General features: G+C 43.7%; 1 protein-coding gene across 9 annotated transcripts in view; it reads left to right on the top strand.

Moving 5' to 3' along the window:
- ARID1B (AT-rich interaction domain 1B) overlaps positions 1–25,955 on the top strand; it is a 438,299-nt gene extending 412,344 nt beyond the window's left edge. For all 9 annotated transcript variants that reach the window (XM_074397218.1, XM_039467048.2, XM_074397219.1 and 6 more), the window contains 7 exons: positions 3,235–3,373; positions 3,631–3,803; positions 10,004–10,154; positions 12,634–12,730; positions 14,504–15,287; positions 18,370–18,500; positions 20,649–25,955. In XM_074397218.1, the coding sequence (XP_074253319.1) occupies positions 3,235–3,373; positions 3,631–3,803; positions 10,004–10,154; positions 12,634–12,730; positions 14,504–15,287; positions 18,370–18,500; positions 20,649–22,373 (3,200 nt within the window). In that variant the 3' untranslated portion in view covers positions 22,374–25,955. The remainder of the gene's footprint in view (positions 1–3,234; positions 3,374–3,630; positions 3,804–10,003; positions 10,155–12,633; positions 12,731–14,503; positions 15,288–18,369; positions 18,501–20,648) is intronic.
- Positions 25,956–26,203: the final 248 nt, after the last annotated feature.

Raw genomic sequence — 26,203 nt, 5'->3', positions numbered from 1 at the left:
TTTCCCAGAAGAACATAATTGTAGTTTATTTTTTACCAGCACATGCAGGCAAACTCAACTAAAAGATCCCGAAGAAACATTTGAGGTTTTTTTTCCCCCCAAGGGTCGCTCTGAACCAACTAAAATCCCAAATCTTTTGACTGTATTCTAAGAGCATTCCAAGTCGTGTGTCTCTGGTCGGGTTTCGATTTGGGGTGGCTAATACAGCTCTGGGCGTCAATTCTGTCAGCCTCTGGGAGGCCTGAGCCCCTTGGCGGCTGGGGCTGCACTCCATGTCACTGCCAAGTTGCTGTGTGGCTTCTCACACCGGATGTCTGGGTTCCTGTCTGCCAGCGACCAGAGCTCAGCCAGTGACTTGAGACTCCCACATGAACCTAGGCAAGGCCTTGGGATGTGGTTTGCATCTGGAAGGTGCCAGTGGGGGCCTTGTTCTAACGCATCTAGAGAAGGTCATGGGGGAGTTTCAATGAACACTGTAGGAAGCGCCTCCCCAGATGGCCCCTGCAGCCTGTAAGCTGGAGACAGGGAGGGGAATGAGGGACCAGGCTGGGAGAAGTGGGGCAGGGGTGGGGCACAGAGCTCCACATTCAATTAGTGAGTCTGTAACCAAAAACCCATCCATCTTGGCTGGCAGGTGGCTGACTGAATTTCTATTATTAGCTGACAGGTGATGTCACAAAACCTGTCATGGATCCAACTAGGGAATCCTCAGTGGAAGATAAATGAGAAAGGGGCTCAGGTTATAAACAGAGGTGCCCTCTGGTTGACCTCTAGTCACTGTAGACCTGGGGACATATCAGCTCTTCCTTCTCCCCACCCTATTTCCCGCAACCCCACCAGAACTAGGGCACCAGGTTTGTGCCGGCGTAAATTATCTTCCCAGCTAGGAGCCTGGCCGTGCCGTCTGAAGTGTGTGAATATACTTAACCTTCAGTAACCTTTCCATTGTTTACTTTAGAGTATACATTTGTAGCTTCTGGCAAAAGGTAGGGATGTCCTAGAGAGCCTGCCAGCCTCCTCTATTAATGGAGTTACAAGAGGTTGCATTCATTTTTTTTTTTTTTTTTTATGAAAGGAAAAAAACACTGGCAAGAGAGATTTTTTTTTTTTTTTTTTTTTTTTTAGCTATAAATGTGAATGCTTGTAAATAAGGGTCATTCTGAAATCAAGCGTTGCAAGTGATGTTTCCAGGGAAGCTGTCAATGCTGGAGTGGAGCCGGCCTGAATGTCGAAACAGGTCATTTCTCTTCTGCAGCACTAGGCGGGCAACCATGTCTGCCGGATTATTACCCTCTAACGTAAACTGCAAAAGACGTCTTTCTTCCTTTACTCCAATATGCTTTTTACCTGCGTTTCCAGGGTTTTACAAAAATTTGGTTTACAAGTATTAGTGAATACGTTTTTCTTTCGAAATGTCTACATTAAACATCAGTCTTCTCTGTATAACAAACCCCCATGGCACACATTTACCTCTATAACAAACCTGCACACCCTGCACATGTACCCCCAAACTTAAAGTAAGAAAAGAAAAGTAAATAAAACCTTTTTATTAAAAAGTCAGTCTTTCCAGCATCTCTGAGGACTTCTCTGAGTCATTCGGTGCAGGGCTCACGGGGGTGGGTGTTACGCCAGCATTCATTCTAACCCAGGCCAGGGGCTGGGCAGACCTAATCTGGCTAGAAATGTCTCTGTCTAGCTGAGGCTTTCCGAGTAGAAATAATGGACTCATTTCAATTTCTGACTCCTTCACAGTGTACTCTGTGACCTCTGGTGGTTTTGTTTACCTCTGTTGCCACTGAAGTGAAATGTAAATAATGGTAATTGTAGTAAGCCTTGGGGACTACACAGGAAAGGCATTACACCCAAATGTTACTCACAAGCAGCAGTAATCCTGCCATTTGTTCGGGGGAGTTCTGAACGCTTTCATCATAAACTCCATGAGGGCAGGGATTGCTGTCTTACCAGTTTGGTCCACTGGTGTATGTGGGCATAGAAGAGAGCCTAGACTGTAGTAGATGTATTACTCCTTCAATAAGGATTTGTTTAATTCACACGTGAAACCAGTAGCTATTGACGATCTAGCATGCTAAGGACTACCATAGATGACAAAGCAGGGGCCCTGAAAATGTTAACGTTTTTCCCTCAAGGCGAGGTTAATTTTTCTAAGAGTCCTGTGTAAGGTTTGGAAAAAACCTGTTCCATTCTGTTATTATAATGTAATTATACGTAAAGCCAAATCTCAGCACCCTGATAACAACATTAAAAAACTCCCAACCAGTATGACTTGTGTTTTTTGATAACAAATCTGATTTCGTAAGTCAAAAAATGACTGCTATTAATGACAGAGCGCAGATGCATTCAAATGCTGAGAAGCTATTGAAGTGACATAAGGCTCATTGTTAATTTGTATCCTTGCTTTTCTTTGTAAACATTTCACATTGCCTAAGACCCAGAACTAAGTTTTCTAATTTTGTTTCTCAAACAGCACAATAATTCATTGAATTCACACACCAAAATGTTCATCCATTTGTAAAAATTTACACTTACATTATTTCCAGTACAGACAACAGTGAAATAAACACTTTTCTGCCTAAAGCTTCTTTTTTTATTAGATTATTTTATTTTTTTTATTTTTATTTTTTTTATTTTTTGAGACAGAATCTCACTCTGTGGCCCCGGCTGAAGTGTAGTGGCACAATCTCGGCTCACTGCAACCTCCACCTCCCAAAGCAATTCTCCTGCCTCAGCCTCCTGAGTAGCTGGGATTATAGGCATGTGCCACCATACCCAGCGAATTTTTGTATTTTTAGTAGAGACAGGGTTTCACTTGGCCGTGCTGGTCTTGAACTCCTGACCTCATGATCCACCCGCCTCAGCCTCCCAAAATGCTGGAATTACAGGCGTGAGCCACCTTGCCCAGCCTATTAGATTATTTTCGTGTGATAAATACTCAGGAAATAAATATCCAGCCAAAAGATATAAATATATTTTATGGCTTACAAATGAAGTATGTTGCCAAATAGTTTACTCAAAAGCTTCTTTACTAATTTTTACTGTAAACAATATAAAAGCAACTAATTTTACATCATTATCAGCAATGGCTATTGTTACTGTTTCTAATGACGGTGTCTTATGTACACTTATTTCTTTCATATATATAGCTAGCAAGATGGCTGGGCTTACTTGATAATCTCTGGATTTTTTTCCTTTTTCTCTTGGTACCGCTACTCTCAGCTAACTCAGGATCCTTGCAAGGCCCACAGACCCCCCAGTCAACTGGCAGCAATTCCATGGCAGAGGTTCCCAGTGACCTGAAGCCACCTACCCCAGCCTCCACCCCTCATGGACAGATGACCCCAATGCAAGGTGGAAGGTATGTTCAGATAACTCTGTGAGCCATATCAAGTCAGATTTGTTCATCTTCTAGTTTTCTGGAGCGAACTTCATAGAGAGAAGAAATGGTATTCCATAGAGAGTTTTTAAATGTTGATTACTACTAGTTTTATTCATGTCATTTATTTGGGATGGTTTTTGCATTTGCACATTTCAGGATTGGTTTATCTTCTGAATACACTGTTTGGAGGTCACTTCTGCTGTATGGTTAAGCTTTCATTCTTTGCATCTCTTCAGAAGCAGTACAATCAGTGTGCATGACCCATTCTCAGACGTGAGTGATTCATCCTTCCCGAAACGGAACTCCATGACTCCAAACACCCCCTACCAGCAGGGCATGAGCATGCCCGATGTGATGGGCAGGATGCCCTATGAGCCCAACAAGGACCCCTTTGGGGGAATGAGAAAAGGTATGTGCAGAGGGGCCTCTGCCCAGGTGTGGGCCAGTGGGCATTTCACTGTCTGCTGTTGCACCGTGGTGCCTTTCACTCAGATTGCCTGTGCGCCTGTGCTGTCCAGGTGTGGGTCCCAGGGCCCCATCCCACTGCATGAGTGACCTTGGGAAAAGCAGTTAGCCTCTTTGTGCCCCCACCCTGTCCCCGGCTGGCCTCATTGCCCTCGGCATCTTCCCTGGCACATGCTCCCTGTGTCCGGATACCCGCCACCTCCTCACACACACCAAGTTACATTCCTCATCTAGAAACTGGGAAAATAATAGGACCTGCTTCCAAAGGCATGGTGAGGTTTAAGTTCCTGCACACAGAGCTCATAGAAGAGTGGCTGGCAGCTGTGGTAGTGTAGTGTGCGCTGGGCACTAGCTCGTAGATTGGCAATCACAGTCGCCGCCTGCCCTCAGGGAATAACAGACTCCCTGCCTTCTTACTTCCTGGGAGGAAACAAAAAATAAGCACCAACAGGTGGTTAAAGACTGTGGTTGGTGGAAGACAGGAAAGCAAAGCAAGAAAGGGTACGGATAGCAGTGGTGCTGGGTGACGCGGCAGGAGAGAGGGAGAGTGATCAAATTGGGTGGGCATGAGGGAAGCGCCCTGGGGAGCTGGCAAGGGGGCGGAGGGTGGCGGGAATGAGCTTGGCATATGAGAGGTGGGGGGTGTCCGGAGCACAGTGAGATGGGCCCAAGGACAGGCGGAGGTCGTTGAGGCCCGTGGGCCCAGAGCCCTTCCGTCTTTGTGGGCATATTGATGAATCTGGATTTTTCACTGAGGTGAAAGATGTTGCTTGGGGAAGTGATGTGAGTAGTTTTTTTGGTAAGAAATAAATAACTGGCCGTCTCTGGAGAATGTACTGGAAAGAAGTAAGAGTAGCTTTGCAGAGACCACTGTGAGCATCTGGGGTGAGCTGGCCAATTGGAGCTGGCCACCAGCGTGCAGAGGTGCTGGCAGGGTGAACTCGGGCCCTGAGGGAGGGGCTGACGGTGACTGGGCAGGTAAAGACATGATTCCCTGCAATGTGGAGGACTGGGAAAGGACCTGGCTGGAGGGGAACCGCAGTCCCTCTGGGCTGTGTCCCGGGGGTAAGGCATGGAATGTGTGGCTGGAGCTGAGCAAATGTTGGAATCAGTATAGTTCTGGAGTAGCAAGTGTGGAAGCCGTGTCTGCAGCGATGGGATGATGAGGCTTTTGAGAGTGCAGGGGTTTGCAGCTGCCATCAGAAAACACCAGGCGGGCTCTCCCCTGATGCCTGCTCCCCAAGGTCGAGGCGGCACTGAGGTTGTGACTGTCTGAGGTGCTGCCCTCCAGTTCTGCCCGTGCTGTACCAGCCACAAGTGGAGACTTGATATTTTGCTTTTGGGCATTCTTCCTGATGCAGTCAAGTCCTGTGAAATTGAAGGATGACGTGAATATTATTGGAAAAAGCATATAGAAGAAATAGTGAAGAATATTTTTATGGAAATACTTACTCTGGAATCCCTTAAATAATAGTACCTATGTTGTGCTTAGATGTTGGGGTACATGAGTTTCTCAATAACATTGTCTGAGTGGAGAGAAGTGTAAACCTCAAAGCCTTGGTTTTCATACGTATTATAGACCAATGAAAAAGAACAGTGAAGACTCTTTAAAATTTGAGTATAGGACACATACCATTTAAAAATGAAATTCATAGTATTTCATGTATAATATTTTGGATAACACTTATAAAGCAAGATCATCTATAATTTCTCCTTTCAGAAGTTTCAGGGCTACTTATTCCAAGTAAAGATTTTGCAGAACATGCAATAAATCCACAAGCTCAGAATTTCAAAAGCTTTGTGAATGTGGGGAGAGCTTTTTTTTTTTTTTTTTTTTTTTTTTTTTTTTTTTTTAGTGGTATGAGATGCTAAATAGAACATTTTGTTAGTGTTTTTGATGGGTTTAGATTCCGAAAATATGAAGACATGGAAAAAATTCCTTAGTAATATTTGGAATTTGGCCTCAAAATGTATTGTGAAGCATTCCTATATCCCACTGATCCACCACATTAGACAACCACAGGTGCATTTCCCTTGTGTCCTTATGCCTGTAATTTTTCTTATTACAAAAATAAATTTGTGGGAGCCGAATGATTGTGGGATTGCCTTGCTAGGCCCTAGGTAGATATATATAGATAATTCTTGCTTTACAGTGGGGTTACATCAGAAGAAACCCATCCTAAATTGAAAATATCAGTCAGTTGAGAATATTTTTGATTTAAACAGTGAGTTGATCCGGACATAACCCCATGTTAAATTGAGGAGCCTACTGAATGCTTGTCGCTTTGACATGATCATAAGGTTGAACCATCCTATTTGGTGACTGTCTGTAATGTGTTTTCATCAACCATGTAAATGATCCCCAATGGCTAGTACGATCCCTAGTGTGTTTCAGTGCACCTGCTGCCTTACAGTAGTGGTGTTTGAGTACCAAATTAAAACAGATAAACAGAAAATCCACAAGTAGCAGATTTTCTTAAAGTCTTACTCCCGTTCTGTGTAGTTTTCCATTCTTCACATTGCCTTACTCCGTCAGTAATCTTGATGGTGCTCTGATTTTTTTGTTTAGTGACTAACTTCAGTGGAAAACATATTCTCTGTTGCCGTTGTTGCTGCTGCTGGAGGTGTTAACCTGTAGTATGGTAGTGTGGTCAGTCAAAGAGCCGGATCTAATATTAGCCCTCACTATCCCTGAGGAGCCTGGCCCCGCCTGTTGACCAGCCTGCCTTCCCTGCCTTGCTTCCTTCTTATTTCCTTACTTCACTGATGGAGGCATTGATTGATTACATATAAGTAAACATCATTTTATATGTTTAACTGAATAGTGTATTTTGAAGGTCTATTAATATATGTACACATAGCTCTACTTACTCTTTTTAATTGAATAGATACACCCTAATGCTCCAGTAATGGATGAGTTGTTTCATAATCTTTTGCTATTATAAACAATGATGCAGTGATTGTTGAAGTACAAGTTTTTCACATTTGTAAGAATGTTTCTGCAAAATAGAGTCCTAGAAGTAGATTGTTGAATCAAAGGATATGGACTTTTTTTTAGTTTACTGACTAGCTCAGCTTTTACAGTATAACAAACTACCCCCAGAACTTAGTGGATTTAAAAACAGTAACAATTCTGTCTCTCGGTTCTGTGGTAGACAGTAGTTCTTCGCTGTGTGTGTCATGTTGTCAACTAGGACACGGAGGTGGCCACCATCATCTGGGAGCCAGGCCGAGCGCTCTGCTGGGCTCTGATACCTCTCAAGTGGCTGACGTCATCCCCAGGCTCTCGGGGAACTCAGCTGGAGCTGTTGGCTGCAGCCTCCTCCATGGGGCCTTTCCAGCTAGTTTCTTAGGTGCCCATGACATGGCAGATGGGTTCCAAGAGAGAGCACTCCAAGAGAACAGGTCCTGGGAGCAAGAACTCAGAACACTTTTGCTTGCATCCCACTTGCTGGGGCCCTCGTAATCAATGCTAATGACATGACCAAGCCCAAAGGCATCATGGGAGGGGCTTCCCAGGTCGCGAATGCTGGGAGATGGCGCTTCTTTGAGGGTCGCCAAAACAGAGCCCTCCATGGCAGGTAAAGCAGGTATTGGCAAAGGTTATGCCAGAGTTTAATGTTCTCAACAAGAGCATGTGAGAGTGTGTGCGTTCACACCCCCTTGTTAAGAATGATCATCGTCCGTCATTTTGACATTGGCCAATTAGATGGAAGGGAGAAAGCCTCGTTACTGTTTTACCTTGGATTTATTCCATTATTAGTAAACTCACACATCTTTTCATATGTTGATTGACCATTTATTTTTCTTCTGTGAATGTCCATTTATGTGTTTGCCCATTTTTAATTTGGTTGTCCCTTTTCCTGGTGACTTTTTAAAATTTACTTCTGTATTAGATAATTAAGCTATTTAATTATGCCATGTGATTTCTGTCTATCTCTGTTTTCACATCTACAGAATAGAAAGTAACTTCAAAACTGGTTCTACCACAATACATAAAATAGGTGAAAGCACATTACAAGGGAAAATACTTGATGCTGGCGTTGGGCCCTTTCTACCAGCGCAACAGAATGTGTCCACTCACGAAATCTTAACCAGCTTTTGCTTCACATAACATAAAAGTAACTCTCATAGGATGGGGAAAGGGAAAGGTAACAATACTGTATATAGATAAAAATTTATATTTAAATGTTCAATTTGCCTTCAGGCTAGTTTCTGGACCTAACCCAATTTCCTTTGGGTTCTGAGCTGATGCTGATTTGCATATACAACCTAATTGGCACTCCACCCTGTATTAGAAATAGTTGTATCTCATCCCATCTTAAGCTATTCTTAACTCTCTAATAATTTTTTAATCCTTATTTTGGAGTGAATCAGTGGTTGAATGTTAAGGTTTTTGCTTTTTTTCTTAGGGTAGAAGTGAACTAACTTTGTATACATATTTTATGCCCTCCTTACAACCGTTTCATGAGATAATATTACTGGCCTCATTTTACACACAAGAAAATAGGGGCCAGGTATGATGACTCACGCCTGTAATTCTAGCAGCTCAGAAGGCTGAGGCAGGCAGATCACTTGAGCCCGGGAGTTCAAGGCTATAGTAAGCTATGATTGCACCACTGCACCGCACCACTGCAGTTGCAACACTGCACCACACCACTGCAGTTGCACCACTGCGCCGCACCACTGCAGTTGCACCACTGCGCCTCACCACTGCAGTTGCTTACACCACTGTGCCTCACCACTACAGTTGCGCCACTGTGCTGCACCACTGTGCCACACCACTGCAGTTGCTTACACCACTGTGCCTCACCACTACAGTTGCGCCACTGTGCTGCACCACTGTGCCACACCACTGCAGTTGCTTACACCACTGTGCCTCACCACTACAGTTGCACCACTGCACCTCACCACTGCAGTTGCGCCACTGCGCCTCACCACTGCAGTTGTGCCATGGCGCCTCACCACTGCTGTTGCACCACTGCACCCCTTAACACTAGATGATAGAGCAAAACCCTATCTCTAAAAAACATAATTAAAATGTTAAAAAAAAAAATTTAAACTCAGAGGTAACTTACCCAAGTAAGGAATGGATCTGGGCTTGTGTTCATTTTTCATGTTGTTATATAACAAGTTACCGCAAATTTAGCAGCTTAAAACAGCATAAATGTATGATCCTACAAAGTCTGTGGGTCACAAAACCAGCACAGTGTGACTAGGCCTCTGCTCAGGGTCTCACAGGCCGAAATCAAGGTGTCTGCCAGGACAGTGAGCTCCTCAAAGGCCAGGGTCCTCTTCAGAGTTTAAGTCTTGGCAGAATTCAGGTCCTTGTGGTTGAGGCTACAGTCCTATTTTCTTGACTGTCCTCTGCCCACCCTTCCTAGCATGTGACCCTCTCCACAGCATGACAGCTACTTCTTCAAGGCCAGCAGGGAAATATCTCTGACTTGCTTCATCTCTAAGCTCTAGACCCAAAGTTAAAGGGCTACCTGGGCAATCTCCCTTCTGGGTAACTTGCAGTCAGCTGCTTAGTAACTATAGTCACGTCTGTGAAGTCCTTCTGCCGTGAACATAATATGACCATGGGAGTGTTAGTGTTGTATTCACAGGTCCTACCCGCACTGAAGGGGAGGGGCCCAAGGAGGTGCCCACCAGGCAGGGGGCACTGGATCTTCAGGGCCATCTTAGATTTCGGCCCCCACAGAGCACATCTTGGCTCCACACCTTATGCCCGTTCAATAGTATTATGGTCTACCATATTAAGAAAAAGTATGGCTCACACCTGTAATCACAGCAGTTTGAGAGGCCGAGGCAGGTGGATCACCTGAGGTCAGGAGTTCAAGACTAGCGTGGCCTACATGGTGAAACCCTGTCTCTACTGAAAATATAAAACTTAGCTGGGCGTGGTGGTAGGTGCCTATAATCCCAGCCACTTGGGAGGTTGAGGCAGGAGAATACTTGAACCCAGGAGGCAGAGGTTGCAGTGAGCCAAGATCACACCACTGCACTCAGCCTGGGTGGCACAGCAAGACTCCCTCTCAAAAAAAGAAAAAGTACAAAGACCATAGAGATTACTAGCAGGGATGGATGGGCCTGAGACTTTAGAAACGCCTAAGTGTCTGCATTTTATTTAAAATATTGCAGTGCCTGGAAGCAGCGAGCCCTTTATGACGCAAGGACAGATGCCCAACAGCGGCATGCAGGACGTGTACAGCCAGAGCCCCTCCGGAGCAGTGTCCAGTCTGGGCATGGGGCAGCGCCAGCAGTTTCCCTATGGAGCCAGTTACGACCGAAGGTGAGGGTTTTCTCAGATGGCGACAAGATGATTTTTATGAAACTGTGCTTTCCTCAAACACGCGCTTCTGAGTCCTGGCAGCTGAACCACTGATGACAGTATACAGTGTCCCCTTTCCCGTGAAAGTAAAGAGGCAGTGGCTGTTGGTCACCAGGTGAGTGTCAGGTGGCTGCCTTAAGTAGAAGGATATTCAGGACCAGGGAGAAGGACCTTGGCCTTCGCAGGAGTCATGTTCCTAAAGTCGAGAGCCAGGGCCACCCCGGTGACACTGGCACCCAGCATCTGCACCCAGCTTCCTTCTGAGGGACTGGCAGCTGCACACTCCAGGTGCAGCTCACCTGGAGCCCCTGGATGCCTGGGCCTCCACAGCACCAGCCCCCTCTCTCCTCTTTTCTGTCTTGGGCAAGGGTCTGAGCAGTGGTAGCCACACTGGGCCTTCAGCATTCTCGAAAGGTCTTCCAGGCAGTGCTTTATGAGATGTTGCCACTCTTCCCGGTGAACATTTTAAATAGAGGGACAGTACTTTGCACCTTAATAAACATCTCTAGAAAACCCACAGCACAGGGCTCACTGCAGCCTCTCATCAGGAAGTCATCCTGATGTGAAAATGGCAAGTTCAGTGGCCAGACTGATGATACAGACTGATTTTTAATTAGCTAGGAGGAAAAGTAATTGAAACGGCTCTGAAAGGACATCTGCAAACTGCTTCCTAAGGTAACGGCCCAGGGTAGGCCTCCTTTTGTGAAGAAGGTCCCATGCCTGTGCCCTGACTCCAGTACTTATTATCATAAAACCCCTCCCTTTGGTGGTATGTTTTCTACCTCCTAACAAGAGACACAATTACAAGCAAGGCTTTCATATAATATTTCAGATTTTTAAAGAAAAAAATAGAGAGGCATACTAGAAGGGCTTTTCCCTCCCCAGAGCCACAGTGGCGTGCCACAGGGTGGAGCTGACTTTGGGGTCACTGCCTTTGGAAGCTCCGTGTGCTGTTCTGCCAGGGACCACTGGGCCAGACCCACTCACCTTTCATCATTCCACATGCTGGGGTCACAGGGACGGCTCGGTTGGCGGGAAAGGTTCCTCGGTGTAATACAAAGGAGAAAAGATTGAAACATCACAGCTTTACCAAATGAGATTTCTTTATGGTATTGTCTGTGAGCCTGGTTCTTGGGAGTCCATCCCGTGTTCAAGGAGACACGGTGCTTTCTCCTAGGCACCTAGGAATTTACTCTTCTAATTCTTAACCTGGCCATGATGTGGTCAGTATTTACCTGTGATATGTTCATTCATCAGTTAACCATAAGGTAATGTTTAGTGTGCTGGATCAAGGATTTCAGTTAGGTTTGTTTCATTTTTGAGGGTCCAGGAAAAGCTACAGATGTTTTTTTGGTGGGTAGCTGGCAAGATTAGAAGAATTATCTTGGCCCTACCACATTAAAGATAGGCTTACCTCATTGTTAAGTTTTCTCTTCTGAAAAAACGTTGCTTGTTAGGCAATTTAAATTTTACCATGTCAGTTACATTTCTTTCCTCTTATCTCTAAGCTTCCTTCTTAGATCTCAAGGTTAAAAGTTAGTTATCAAAAGTTCCCATGTCTGTTTCACATGTGATAGTCTAAAAATTTATTTATTTTTATTATTCTTTAATCAGGTTGGGAATATATTCAGTCCGTTGTCCTCTTTCTTACAAGATTTAGCATATTAAACCTAAACCAGTGTATCTTTCAAAGTTCCCAATCTATTGCCTTCTAAAACTTGCTATTTTTGATGGTATTTACAATTTCTTAATATGCTAGTAGTTGAAAGATAAAAGTATTAGTTCATTTCCATTTTAAGATGTAATAGGCATACATGTAAATCATCCCTATTATTCTCTTCTGTAGCCTTTTAGGGCATAGGACTTCGAAATTCTGAGCACTTGTATTTATACAGTGGTTAGTTAGCTAACATTTGAATTAAGTTTGAAGTGTAGCTTTTAAAAATTAAACATTTTCCATTCATAATGAGAATGTGCAAAGTACAAACATGTCGGTGTTCTGGTACTTCTAGGAACATTGCTTTTGAGTCTTAAGTTCTTCTCGTCGTTTCTGGCTTCCATGAGTGCCTCACATCGCAGCATTGTGCGACACTTCCTAAGGCACACGGCAGTGGAGAGGCGGGGCTGCGGCCTCCACGCAGAGGCCAGAGGCCCTGACAGGTGCTTACAGGGCGCCTGCCTGTTCAACCGGTATTCCTCTGACACCTATTAGCCAACAGCCCAAACCAGAAGTTTGGCACCATTCCCAAAATGGGTGTTCCCACCCCTGGTGCTAACAGTTGGCATGCAGCTGCCTCTCAGAGGGCCCTCGTCGGAGGGGTGCACAGTGAGGGCCAAGCAGAGCTGCTGGGGGAATCGGGGTTCCAGAAATGAATCGTTCCTTTCTCTGTTTGCCTGGGGCTCTTTCTCAATTACGTTTTCTTTGAATGCCTCGTTCCAGGCATGAACCTTATGGGCAGCAGTATCCAGGCCAAGGCCCTCCCTCGGGACAGCCGCCGTATGGAGGGCACCAGCCCGGCCTGTACCCACAGCAGCCGGTGAGTTGGCGAGTGGGTGTGGGGCGCTGTGTTTTCTGGTTCTCTCCTGGAGGTTCAAACTCAAATTTGTCTTTTCAGAAGTCTAACAAAAATGATTCGTGTTTATGGACCGTTCAGGATGTAGTTAACGCTAGAAAGTACTCCTGGGATGTTGAAGTCAGCAAATTAAAAATCACTCTTGATACATGGTTTCCTGAAACAAATATAACCTGTAATAGGAAGTAGAGTACATTTGTCCTTGTAAATAATAACCAGCCCAAGCTAGAGGTAGTATATTTTAAACATGTATCTGTTGTGTATACTATTGTATCAGAAGCCATTTTAGGACAGAAAGTTGTCAATGCTTTAAAGAGAATATGTAGAAAAGCTACTTAAAATATTATATACTAATAGTGAAAGTGAATTGGCTTTTTAAAAAATAAGATAAGCTACTAATGATACTTAGAGTAAGTAGGACAGGGGTTTGCTGGTTCACACGTGACGGCTGCAGCTCAGAGATGCTGAGCCCTCCCCCGCAGTGACCAGCGCTGCTGCAGAGAGCTGCCCTTCGTGGTGTGGCTCTCCAGCCGCACAGGGCTTTGCCATTTCTAAACAGCTTTTCAGATCTGAGACCTCTTGCAATAAATAAAAAATTTGAAAACTATATATACGTTATTATATGTATTATAATTGATTATGTATTTTTCATTTAATAATTTTGCTGAAGCATATAGGCACAGTGAATTGCTTTTTTTTTTTTTTTTTGCTTTTTTTTTTTCTTTTCTTGAGACAGAGTCTCACTCTGTCTGGAATGCAGTGGTGGGATCTCTGCTCACTGCAACCTCCGCCTCCTGGGTTCAAGCAATTCTCCTGCCTCAGCCTCCCAAGCAGCTGGGACTACAGGGCCAGCCACCACACCCAACTAACTTTTGTGTTTTTAGTACAGACGGGTTTTCACTGTGTTAGCCAGGCTGGTCTCGAACTCCTGACCTCAGGTGATCCGCCCACCTCAGTCTCCCAAAGTGCTGGGATTACAGGCGTGAACCACTGCACCCGGCCAGTGAATTGCATTATTAAACCAACTGATCTTAAACAGTTTTCAAGTAAAGTGAAAAACACCAGCACCTCACTGCCTCCCATCAGATTCCTACCTACCCCGATTAAGCACTGGTCCCAGAGCATCCCGGGAAGCAAGCCTGGTAGCAGATGTGGTGCCAGCCCTGTCCTCAGTGCCAGGACCAGTGAGGCTTTGGGGGAGCCCCACCTGGCCAAGCCAGAAGTCAGGGCAGGAGCCATGGGATGGATGTCTGGTGACACAGGCCAGTCTGGGGAGCCGAGTCCTGTTTGGAGGCATTTCCATAAAATGAGGCCCAAGACACCCATTTATCCTGAACCCTTTCAGGCTGGCCCCGGATCCTAGCTCTCCTATGGGAGGGAGGGTCCCTCTGCCCCCTGCTGTGGTCCTAGCACAGCTCCCAATGTGTGTGGCATCTGCCTGTGCGGGATTCCAATGCTGGCTGTCCTGGTGTCACAGCATAAGGAGAGGAGGCTTTTTTTTTCCCCACAGAAAGTTTCAAACATGTGAAAACAAACTTTGGATGCCGTCTCCTGATTGTGTAACACGGTGTGTACAATACTGAGATATCGAACAGAAATTTCTCAGGTGTTACAGGAGCTTCCCATATTCATTTGGAAATGAACATTCTAGCAGGTAGTAACTATTTTGCATCGTTTCAGTGTGTGATTGTACCTGTAAGAGCACATCAGGGTGATTCATCTTTCTGTGAATTCCAGAATTACAAACGCCATATGGACGGCATGTACGGGCCCCCAGCCAAGCGCCACGAGGGCGACATGTACAACATGCAGTATGGCAGCCAGCAGCAGGAGATGTACAACCAGTACGGCGGCTCCTACTCGGGGCCGGACCGCAGGCCCATCCAGGGCCAGTACCCCTATCCCTACAGCAGGGAGCGGATGCAGGGCCCGGGGCAGCTCCAGACGCACGGCATCCCGCCTCAAATGATGGGCGGCCCGCTGCAGTCGTCCTCCAGCGAGGGGCCTCAGCAGAATATGTGGGCAGCACGCAATGATATGCCTTATCCCTACCAGAACAGGCAGGGCCCTGGCGGCCCTGCACAGGCGCCCCCTTACCCAGGCATGAACCGCACGGACGATATGATGGTACCCGATCAGAGGATAAACCATGAGAGCCAGTGGCCTTCTCACGCCAGCCAGCGTCAGCCTTACATGTCGTCCCCAGCCTCCATGCAGCCCATCACGCGCCCGCCACAGCCGTCCTACCAGACGCCACCGTCACTGCCAAATCACATCTCCAGGGCGCCCAGCCCAGCGTCCTTCCAGCGCTCCCTGGAGAACCGCATGTCTCCAAGCAAGTCTCCCTTTCTGCCCTCCATGAAGATGCAGAAGGTGATGCCCACGGTCCCCGCATCCCAGGCCACTGGGCCGCCGCCCCAGCCACCCCCCATCAGAAGGGAGATTACCTTTCCTCCTGGCTCAGTAGAAGCATCACAGCCGGTCTTGAAACAAAGACGAAAGATTACCTCCAAAGATATCGGTAAGAATTCCAAAGCTTTCATTCCGAAACGAGTTCCAGCTGCAGTGCAGAATTTTAATCTCAGTGTAGATATTGTTCTTATTAATCTCAAAGGGATGAAAAAAATTATGACTAGAAATTATCAAGGCGCATGTTCATATATATAAGAATAACAGTTGGAGGCTGCTAATCCAAATTAAGAAATAGCGTCAGAAAAGATTTTGAAATAAAATGGCAGGTTTTTTTTCCCCATCCTCCTAAAATGGCCGTTTTACATGTGAATGTTATTTGTGTGAAAGATCAAAGCTTCAAGTAAGAAATCAGGGGATCCTCAGTGATTATATACTATATTTTGGGCTTAAAGATTTGACGTTAACTAAGCCACTTAATCGCTACAATACGTGCCTAACAGACCCCCCTGTGAGGCTAATGAAATGCTAAAGGTGACCTGAGAAAATCTGAAGGCAAGCCACTCTGTAATTTGGTGACAGCATACCATGAATTTCCATGGGAAAAAGTCAAAGCATGGATGTAATATTTGGATTGATAGACGGTATGACATATAGAATGTGCTATACAGTGATACATTGAATTGATATCCCCAGTGCACTGGTAGACATGGGCCAAGAACTGTGTCACTTGAATGCTGATGTTGCTTGTTTATCCTCTGTGGGATGTTCTGAGTACTAATCAGAGATCTGGACTGTCTGGGAGTATACATCAAGTCTCTGCATGATTTCTGAAGTACTTTTAACTCAGTGAGGGAAATAATAGATCTGAGTGGTATTAGAAAAAATTACTCAGAAAAACTCAAGATGAAGTTCACTTCAAATCATTTGCAATGATTACAAAATTAAAGATAGTAAATTAATAGTGAAAGACATCAGCCACTGGACATTAAGGAGATGTAGATTGAGAGACCAACACAGGAGGATTGCTTGAGCTCAGGAATTCGAGACCACTGCTGGGCAACCTAGCGAAACCTCATCTCTACTAAAAATAAAAAAGTTAGCCAAAGTAGAACCCATTTCTGTAGTCCCAGCTATTCAGGAGGCTGAGGTAGGAGGATCACTTGAGCCCAGGAGATCAAGGCTTCAGTGAGCAGTGATTGTGCCACTGCACTCCAGCCTGGGTGACAGAGTGAGATTCTGTCTCAAAAAAAAGGAGATAGAGAAAAAAATCAAGGATTAAAAAAAAGTGTATGTATGTGTATGTGTGCGCATGCACACACACATATATATTCCTTTATATAGATCCCTTTATATATACATATGTCTATCCCTTTGTATGTGTGTGTGTATATATATGTATCCCTTTTCATATGTATATATGAATTTTATATATAAGAATTTTTTTTTCTGAAAAAAAACAATTCAGTAAAAAGTTAGCAATTGGAGAGTTTTAGAATTCAACAACTGTATTCATAGAAATTTAAAAGGATACTTAAAAACTACCAGTCCAGTTTGAAAGCTCATCAGTTAAAAACAAAATTAAAAGAAAACAACAAATTTCTCTGAGTAAGAAGACTGAAGTTAGGAAGAACCTGGACGTATTTATAAATCTGTATTATTTGGATTTTGACATGTGCGTCAATTTGTGGTTTTAATTTTTGAAAAATCATTTTATAATTCAACTTGTATCTAGGAAAACATATGTTGACAATTATTCCGCATCTTTAGTAAGTTCATGATATTCCAGATTTTGCTACCAAGCTATGTTATTTTTAACAAAAACAAGATTTTCAATGAAGTTCACTGAAGTAGCCCTTTACACAGGAACAACAAAAACATAATATGTGTGTGTGTGTGTGTGTGTGTGTGTGTGTGTGTGTATGTGTGTGTATGTGTGTGTCTGTATGTGTGTGTCTGTATGTGTGTGTATGTGTGTGTGTGTATGTGTGTGTGTATGTGTGTGTCTGTATGTGTGTGTATATATATATATGGTTGCAGAGGGAGAAAAGAAGACAGACCCTGAGCCCCATTTTATATATAGAAAATGTGTATGTAAATGCACATGTATATTGTATGTTTATGTATGTATATGTATGTTTATGTCTAATTTTTTTTTGAAATCTCTCAGTACACGTTATATAGCATTTGTTTTCAAGCTAGGGAAATTTATATTTTTATTTTAAAAAGTAATTTTGATTTTTCTATTGTAAAAACAATACGTGCCTATCTTAGAAAATTTTAAAAACAGATAAAGGTGGAAAAGGCACAGTGCTCTCCCCACAACCCACCTACATCCACATCCGATGATTCTTGGTGCCTGAAGAACGCCCCAGCCTCCGGGCAGCCCCGGGAGTCTGGCCAAGCTGCACCTCTGCCCTCTCGGGCTGGCGCGCTGCACTGCCCCACACCTCCTGGGAAATTCCGATGCCTGTTGTCTGTTTCCCGCAGCCCCATCTCATGGCAAATCTCACAAACTTTCTACCTGATCATTTTGTTTCCTTCAGTAGCAGGAATAATGGGGAAAACAACAAATTGCTTCCCATTCGTTGGCCCCGATCATGCTCCTGAGAAATCTGAGCCATCGAAGTGCTGCTGTTTGTCACAGCACGTTCCGAGGGCAGGAGCACAGGCCTGGAGGAAAGCAGCCTGAGAGCCCGGGCCATGCGTCTGCGGGGCGCGCTGCTTTGGAGTTCAGTTTGGCTTCCATGTTCCGCATACTTGGCCGTCTTCCAAGACACCACCTTGAGACACTCGTGAGTGGAGAAAGCAGAAGAAGACAGATACCACTTTTGGGTTTGACTCATTTATTAAAAGCTCTGATACCACATTGCAGACTCGGTAGGGTGGCTGAAAGAAATAACCCAGCCATGAGAAGGGACCATCTGTGCTCAGCCACTCCACCTCTAGAAGCACTTTCAGCTCACGCGTGACCAGCAAAGCGAGAAGATCTTAAACAACACGAGTTTCTCAGTACAGCTTATGGCCTCCATTGAAAATACGAGGTTGTCGCACTTCACTGTCCCTGAGGACATTTGTTTGAAGTCAATATTTAACTCAACCCTCCACTTACTTTTTCTCATTCTTCTGTTAACTTTCGTTCTTTCATGCATACAGTCGACATTAATGATATCCTTGTTCTTTCCCATCTTCAGTTACTCCTGAGGCGTGGCGTGTGATGATGTCCCTTAAATCAGGTCTTTTGGCTGAGAGTACGTGGGCTTTGGACACTATTAATATTCTTCTGTATGATGACAGCACTGTTGCAACTTTCAATCTCTCCCAGGTAAGCCAGCATAGTCCAACTAAGGAGCAGATTAGAGGAGGGGAGCACGAAGCCGTGCAAAGTTGCACCTGAACGATCGCCTGCGTTAATTAGCACCGAGCGTCTGACGCTGTCCATCGTTGCTGTTGTTACTGACCAACCTTAATCAGCATAGAGCTATCTGGGATAATATTCATTGCCGTCTTTAGTGTGTGTACACACATACCTCTCTTTCTTATGTGGAAACAGTGACCACGTGAGAAATGTGTGTATGTGTACATGGGATAGATGACAGTCATGATGTTAAATTGTGTAGAATGAATATTAGCAGGCCAATGGGAAGTAATCACAATGTAACATTAAGTGTGACTGCAGTCAGCATTAGAAACACAATTGGTTGCAATGGGACATTGCCCTACTTTCCAGGAGGACTTGACGTCTTTCTTTTAATTAAAGAGATGTTCAAGATTTAGAAATTGTATATTGTGTATTTATAGAATGTATCAACATACGTAGAAGGATAGAGAACAGTTTAATGAACCCCCACGTACCTGTCAGTCAGCTAAAGTAGTTACCAACTCATGGCCAAACTTACTTCCTAGTCTGTACTCTCCCATGTGTTGCCTCTCTCCAGGTGATTTTGAAGCAGTCATGTAAAAGCCTACTACTTCTAATGAGCTTAAACCCCTCCTTTGTTCAGAGTTAGGCTTCGGGTGGCTTCCAACGTAATAGAAGAGAGGAGCACTGAAGTTTAAGAAAAATGCTCAAGAGTCCACAGGGCTATCGACTCTTAAAGAAATACTCAGAAATAAAACATGGAACAAGGGTCATTTTCCCTACAGTATACAGACGACTCTCTACTTTCAGTGCGAAAACTAAAAGCAGTTCATTTCCTTGATTTTATTGAAATAAGACTAGAATCTTCTACATCTTTCTTCTCTCCTTTAAGTCTTCATTATCAGCCTAGAAAGGCAACTTTTTAGTTGCTAGAAAGTTGATTAATAATAAACGTTGCCCGAGATCTGTGTTAACAGAAATAGGAATGTAAAAGCTGTGTACTGCATGTGCTGGAGTAACACACTTTCGTCCTTGGGTTAGGTGAGCTGTCGTTGATCCCGTTTTCACAACCAGAATTGCTTTACTAACTTTCCCTTTTTCCCTGGGAAGAAAAGGGAAAACGCCCTTGAAACATTGCACCTTCAGCACCCTCAAAGCAATTCTTTCTAGTTGGTGCTAGGGCTTCCCCTGGCTTCTTAAAAATTGTTCTAACTCTACTTTCAAGAAACTGACAGTGGGATCTGAAGGTACAGCTGATTTCCAGAACGTCTACCGGGAAAGAATCCTCTTTGTCACTTACTCTTTATAGTTCCTAAACGTGGTAGGGGTGTTGGGAGAGAGGATGGTTGCTAATCATGGAGTGTATTGTTTTTTCTTGATAGAAACATTTGCTTAAAGGAAACCAAACTTGCTCTCATAGTCACTGGTCTCTCACTTTTGTCTTTCAGCTAGAGTTGTAAATAACTGAAAGGTAAAATTGCATTTTATGAAACATTCTAATGTATTTATCAGAGGCTAAATTGATTTGTTTCTAATTTTCAGTGTTCATGAGCTACCACATTGCTGAAATTATCTTCTCCAAAAGATACATGGAGAACACAAGTCAGGGTAACCTATGGCACCTGAGACAAAAATAACCATAAAATCCTAGGAATAACAACCATAAAAATCCCGGCAAGTGAGTCTCAGATAAATAATACAAGAGAACAGAGTCACTTTGGGCAAAAGAGTCTATAAAACCCATGTTCCCAGTCTTCTAATAATGAGTGCATTGTATCTAAATCAGGAGCAGAAAGGTAAAGAACAGCAAAGCACTCCCTCAGTGGTAATATGAGAAATATGAGAATAAAAAGTAAGTTTTATGTAGGTAGTCTAAGCAAGTGAGCAGCAAATAAGACACATGCTAAACCTCGGTTTTGTTTAGAACGTAAACTTGAGGAAGTCTGTTGTACCTCAAAGGTAATTTATCTTTCCTGGTGCGCCAAAAAGGAAGAAAAGCCCGTGATGATTGTGCCAAGGTACTGACAGGTCTCGGGATTTTTCCCCTCCTCGGTCATATCTGATGTCATGACATTGTACCTATTCTTTCTTTCTTCTCCTCCTCCTCTCCAGTTGTCTGGATTTCTCGAACTTTTAGTCGAGTACTTTAGAAAATGCCTGATTGACATTTTTGGAATTCTTATGGAATACGAAGTGGGAGACCCCAGCCAAAAAGCACTTGACCACAACGCAGCAAGGAACGATGACAGCCAGTCCTTGACAGAGGATTCTGGGAAAGAGGAGGAAGATGCTGAATGTATTGATGACGACGAGGAAGACGAGGAGGACGAGGAGGAAGACAGCGAGAAGACAGAAAGCGATGAGAAGAGCAGCATCGCTCTGACTGCCCCGGACACCGCTGCAGACCCAAAGGAGAAGCCCAAGCAAGCCAGTAAGTTCGATAAGCTGCCAATCAAGATAGTCAAAAAGAACAACCTGTTTGTTGTGGACCGATCTGACAAGTTGGGGCATGTGCAGGAGTTCAGCAGTGGACTTCTGCACTGGCAGCTCGGCGGGGGCGACACCACCGAGCACATCCAGACTCACTTTGAGAGCAAGATGGAAATTCCTCCTCGCAGGCGCCCGCCTCCCCCTTTAAGCTCTGCAGGTAGAAAGAAAGAGCAAGAAGGCAAAGGCGACTCTGAAGAGCAGCAAGAGAAAAGCATCATAGCCACCATCGATGACGTCCTCTCTGCTCGGCCAGGGGCACTGCCCGAAGACGCAAACCCTGGGCCCCAGACCGAAAGCAGTAAGTTTCCCTTTGGGATCCAGCAAGCCAAAAGTCACCGGAACATCAAGCTGCTGGAGGACGAGCCCAGGAGCCGGGACGAGACCCCACTGTGCACCATCGCGCACTGGCAGGACTCCCTGGCTAAGCGGTGCATCTGTGTGTCCAATATCGTCCGTAGCTTGTCGTTCGTGCCTGGCAACGATGCCGAAATGTCCAAACATCCAGGCTTGGTGCTGATCCTGGGGAAGCTGATTCTTCTTCACCACGAGCATCCCGAGAGAAAGCGAGCACCGCAGACCTATGAGAAGGAGGAGGACGAGGACAAGGGGGTGCCATGCAGCAAGGATGAGTGGTGGTGGGACTGCCTCGAGGTCTTGAGGGATAACACACTGGTCACGTTGGCCAACATTTCCGGGCAGCTAGACTTGTCTGCTTACACGGAAAGCATCTGCTTGCCAATTTTGGATGGCTTGCTGCACTGGATGGTGTGCCCGTCTGCAGAGGCACAAGATCCCTTTCCAACTGTGGGACCCAACTCGGTCCTGTCGCCTCAGAGACTTGTGCTGGAGACCCTCTGTAAACTCAGTATCCAGGACAATAATGTGGACCTGATCTTGGCCACCCCTCCATTTAGTCGTCAGGAGAAATTCTATGCTACGTTAGTTAGGTACGTTGGGGATCGCAAAAACCCAGTCTGTCGAGAAATGTCCATGGCGCTTTTATCGAACCTTGCCCAAGGGGACACGCTAGCAGCAAGGGCCATAGCTGTGCAGAAGGGAAGCATTGGAAACTTGATAAGCTTCCTAGAGGATGGGGTCACGATGGCCCAGTACCAGCAGAGCCAGCACAACCTCATGCACATGCAGCCCCCGCCCCTGGAACCGCCTAGCGTGGACATGATGTGCAGGGCGGCCAAGGCTTTGCTGGCCATGGCCAGAGTGGACGAAAACCGCTCGGAATTCCTTTTGCACGAGGGCCGGTTGCTGGATATCTCGATATCAGCTGTCCTGAACTCTCTGGTTGCTTCTGTCATCTGTGATGTACTGTTTCAGATTGGGCAGTTATGACATAAGTGAGAAGGCAAGCATGTGTGAGTGAAGATTAGAGGGTCACATATAACTGGCTGTTTTCTGTTCTTGTTTATCCAGCGTAGGAAGAAGGAAAAGAAAATCTTTGCTCCTCTGCCCCATTCACTATTTACCAATTGGGAATTAAAGAAATAATTAATTTGAACAGTTATGAAATTAATATTTGCTGTCTGTGTGTATAAGTACATCCTTTGGGGTTTTTTTTCTTTTTTTTTTTTTTTTTTAACCAAAGTTGCTGTCTAGTGCATTCAAAGGTCACTTTTTGTTTTTCACAGATCTTTTTAATGTTCTTTTCCATGTTGTATTGCATTTTGGGGGAAGCAAATTGACTTTAAAGAAAAAAAGTTGTGGCAAAAGATGCTAAGATGCGAAAATGTCACCATACTGTGTCAAAAAGGTGAAAAAGTATCCATTTCCTATGCGTTTTACTCCTCAGAGAATGAAAGAAACGGCATCCCATCACCCAAAGTTCTGTGCAATAGACATTTCTACACATACAGGTACAGGGGCTCAAGGAGGTATTCCAGTTGGCAGTCACAACTATGAGACGATACTGGTCTCTCCACAGGAAAATGGTTCCATTAGGCTGGGAGCAGAAACCATGGTTTTTAAGTTAAGATTGAAAATACAAACCTGCCAACGATCCGGAGATGGCTTCCTCACCACTCCCGTCGCATCTGCTGTCGGCGATGACCTTCCACATGACAGTTCTTCACAATTCCTTTCATCATTTTTTAAATATTTTTTTTTACTGCCTATGGGCTGTGATGTATATAGAAGTTGTACATTAAACATACCCTCATTTTTTTTTTCTTTTTTTCTTTTTTTTTTTTTTTTTTAGTACAAAGTTTTAGTTTCTTTTTCATGATGTGGTAACTACGAAGTGATGGTAGATTTAAATAATTTTTTATTTTTATTTTATATATTTTTTCATTAGGGCCATATCTCAAAAAAAAAAAAAAAGAAAAGAAAAAATACAAAAAACAAAAACAAAAAAAAAACAAAAAAAGAGGGTAATGTACAAGTTTCTGTATGTATAAAGTCATGCTCGATTTCGGGAGAGCAGCTGATCACAATTTGCTTCATGAATCAAGGTGTGGAAATGGTTGCTTATGGACTGATGTAGAAAATGGTTACCAGTACAGACAAAAAAGACAAAATGAAAAAATACAACTAAAAGGAAGAAACACAACTTCAAAGATTTTTCAGTGATGAGAATCCACATTTGTATTTCAAGATAATGTAGTTTAAAAAAAAGAAAAAAACTTGATGTAAATTCCTCCTTTTCCTCTGGCTTAATGAATATCATTTATTCAGTATAAAATCTTTATATGTTCCACATGTTAAGAATAAATGTACATTAAATCTTGTTAAGCACTGTGATGGGTGTTCTTGAATACTGTTCTAGTTTCCTTACAGTGGTTTCCTAGTAATCAAGTTATTTACAAGGAATAGGGGGAATGCAGCAGTATATTCACATTCTAAAACCCTACATTTGGAAGAGACCTTTAGGGGTTACCTGCTTTAGAGTGGGGAGCAACAGTCTGATTTTCTCAAATTACTTAGCTAATTAGTCTTTGAAGCAATTAACTCTAAGGACATTGAGGTATGATCATTTTCAGTATTTATGGGAGGTGACTGCCGACCCACTTGAGGTGAGATCTCAGAAGCTTACTGGCCTGAAAATGTAACTTTCTGCCTTTTACTAACTCCATCTTAATTTTAATCAAAGTTCAATCTATTCCTTGTTTCTTCTGTGTGCCTCGAAGTTATTTTGCATTTAGTTGACTCCACCGTGTATAATATTTATACTGTGCAATGTTAAAAAAAAAAAAAAGAATCTGTTATATTGTATGTGGTGTACATAGTGCAAAGTGATTATTTCTATTTCAGGGCATATTATGATTCTCATATTCCTTCCTACCTGGTGCACAGTAGCTTTTTAATACTAGTCACTTCTAATTTAAACTTTTTCTTCCTGGTCATTGACTGTTACTGTGTAATAATCGATTTCTCTGAAACTGCTGCGTAATGATGCTGTTAGTGGACTTCTGCCTCTTCCCAGCCCTCTCCCAATCCCAGTATACTCGGAGTCCCCAGCCCCTCGCATACACCGTCTCGGTTCACATTACTCACAGTAATATGTGGAAGAGTTAGACAAGAACATGCAGTACAGTCATTGTGAGACGTGACTCTCTGGTGTCACGAGGAAAAACATCATCTTTTCTGCAAGCAGTCTCTCATCTGTCAACTCCCACATTACTGAGTCAAACAGTCTTCTTACATAACAATGCAACCAAATATATGTGGAATTAACCCATTTATAATTCGACTTTAAATACGTCTGCTTGCTAAGAACAGATTTGAGTGCTCCGAGCTTCAAATATGGAGATTTGTAAGAGGGAATTCAATATTATTCTAATTTCTCTCTTACAGAGTACAAATAAAAGGTGTATACAAACTCTGAACCTATCCAATATCCCAATTCCTTTGTCAATCAGAAGACTAAAACAATTAACAAAAGACTGTTGTTATGGTTTGCATTGCAACTGACACACAGAGTCTGACCACTGGGCAACAAGTTTTTCTATCCTGATACGCACCACAGTCTCTAGACTAATCCAGGAAGACTTTAGCACCCTTTCTATATTCTCACCCTGAATCAAGATTTACAGAAGCCCGTGAAGAATTTACAGCCTGCTTGAGATCAGCTTGCCTATAAACTGAGTTATTGCTTTGTCCTAAAAATTAGTTGTTTTTTTTTTCTATGAGGCTTTTCAGAAGTTTACAGGATGCCCAGACTTTAAATGTGTACCAAACAAACAAACAAACAAAAAAGATAAAAAATAAAGGTGCAAAGAAAGTTTAGTATTTTGGAATGGTGCTATAAAGTTGAATCTGTTGGTATTTGAGTGGATTTTTTTAATGTCACATAAGAGATACTGGATGGCGTCTGCTCAGCAATAGCTATTCACAGTGTTTTGTTCGAGGAGGAGAATGATACAGAAGCAGTTTTTACTGATGAAGGTGGCCTGTCCAAAGACTAGTTAAGCTGTTTTTTCAGAGTTATAATGAAGAATGATATTTTTCAAGGGCATATGGGCAGTCTTACACAATGTGTAAGCTATTAACTACCTCCTTTATGAAAAGAAGCCAGCCTTTGCCCTGGAGTCCATCCATTTAAAACTGTTGGAAATCTTTCATTTCCTATCAAACCCCATGTACCTTTGAGGAAGCAAAGAAAGTATTATAAATGAGTCACAAACGGACATTGCAAACAGTCCCTGTTCTTCTTGCTGAGCATTGGTTCACTTCTTTATCTAGAGGGCTGTGGCCCAGCTGCTCAGAGTCCTGTTCAGCACCACCATAGGAGAACTCGGAGTAAACTTCATGGTCAGGCAAGATTGTTAAAACTCTGATGAATACATTCGGTAGCAGCATTTAATCTGCTAACATGCAGCATTATTCATGAATTTAACAGAGATGTATTGAGCACATGCTGTGTGCCTGGCTCTGTTCTAGGCTCTGAGGAGTCCTCAATAAACAATGACCCTGTTTCAATTATGTTCTAGTCTTTCATGTCAGATGATTATAGAAATAAACTAGTCCTCCAAATACAGTATTTTACATTGAAAACACTCGGAACGATCCATGTTTATGCGTTGAACACTTTTTTTTTTTCAAAGACAGGGTTTAGTTCTGTCACCCAGGCCGGTGTGGAGTGGCATGATCATAGCTCACTGTACCCTTTAACTCATAGGTTCAAGTGATCCTCTCACCTCAGCCTCCCAAATAGCTGGGATTACAGG

The sequence above is a fragment of the Saimiri boliviensis genome, chromosome 4 (genome assembly GCF_048565385.1).
Source record: "Saimiri boliviensis isolate mSaiBol1 chromosome 4, mSaiBol1.pri, whole genome shotgun sequence".
In the NCBI taxonomy this organism is placed as follows: domain Eukaryota; kingdom Metazoa; phylum Chordata; class Mammalia; order Primates; family Cebidae; genus Saimiri; species Saimiri boliviensis.
This window is presented reverse-complemented; position numbering and strand designations above follow the sequence as displayed.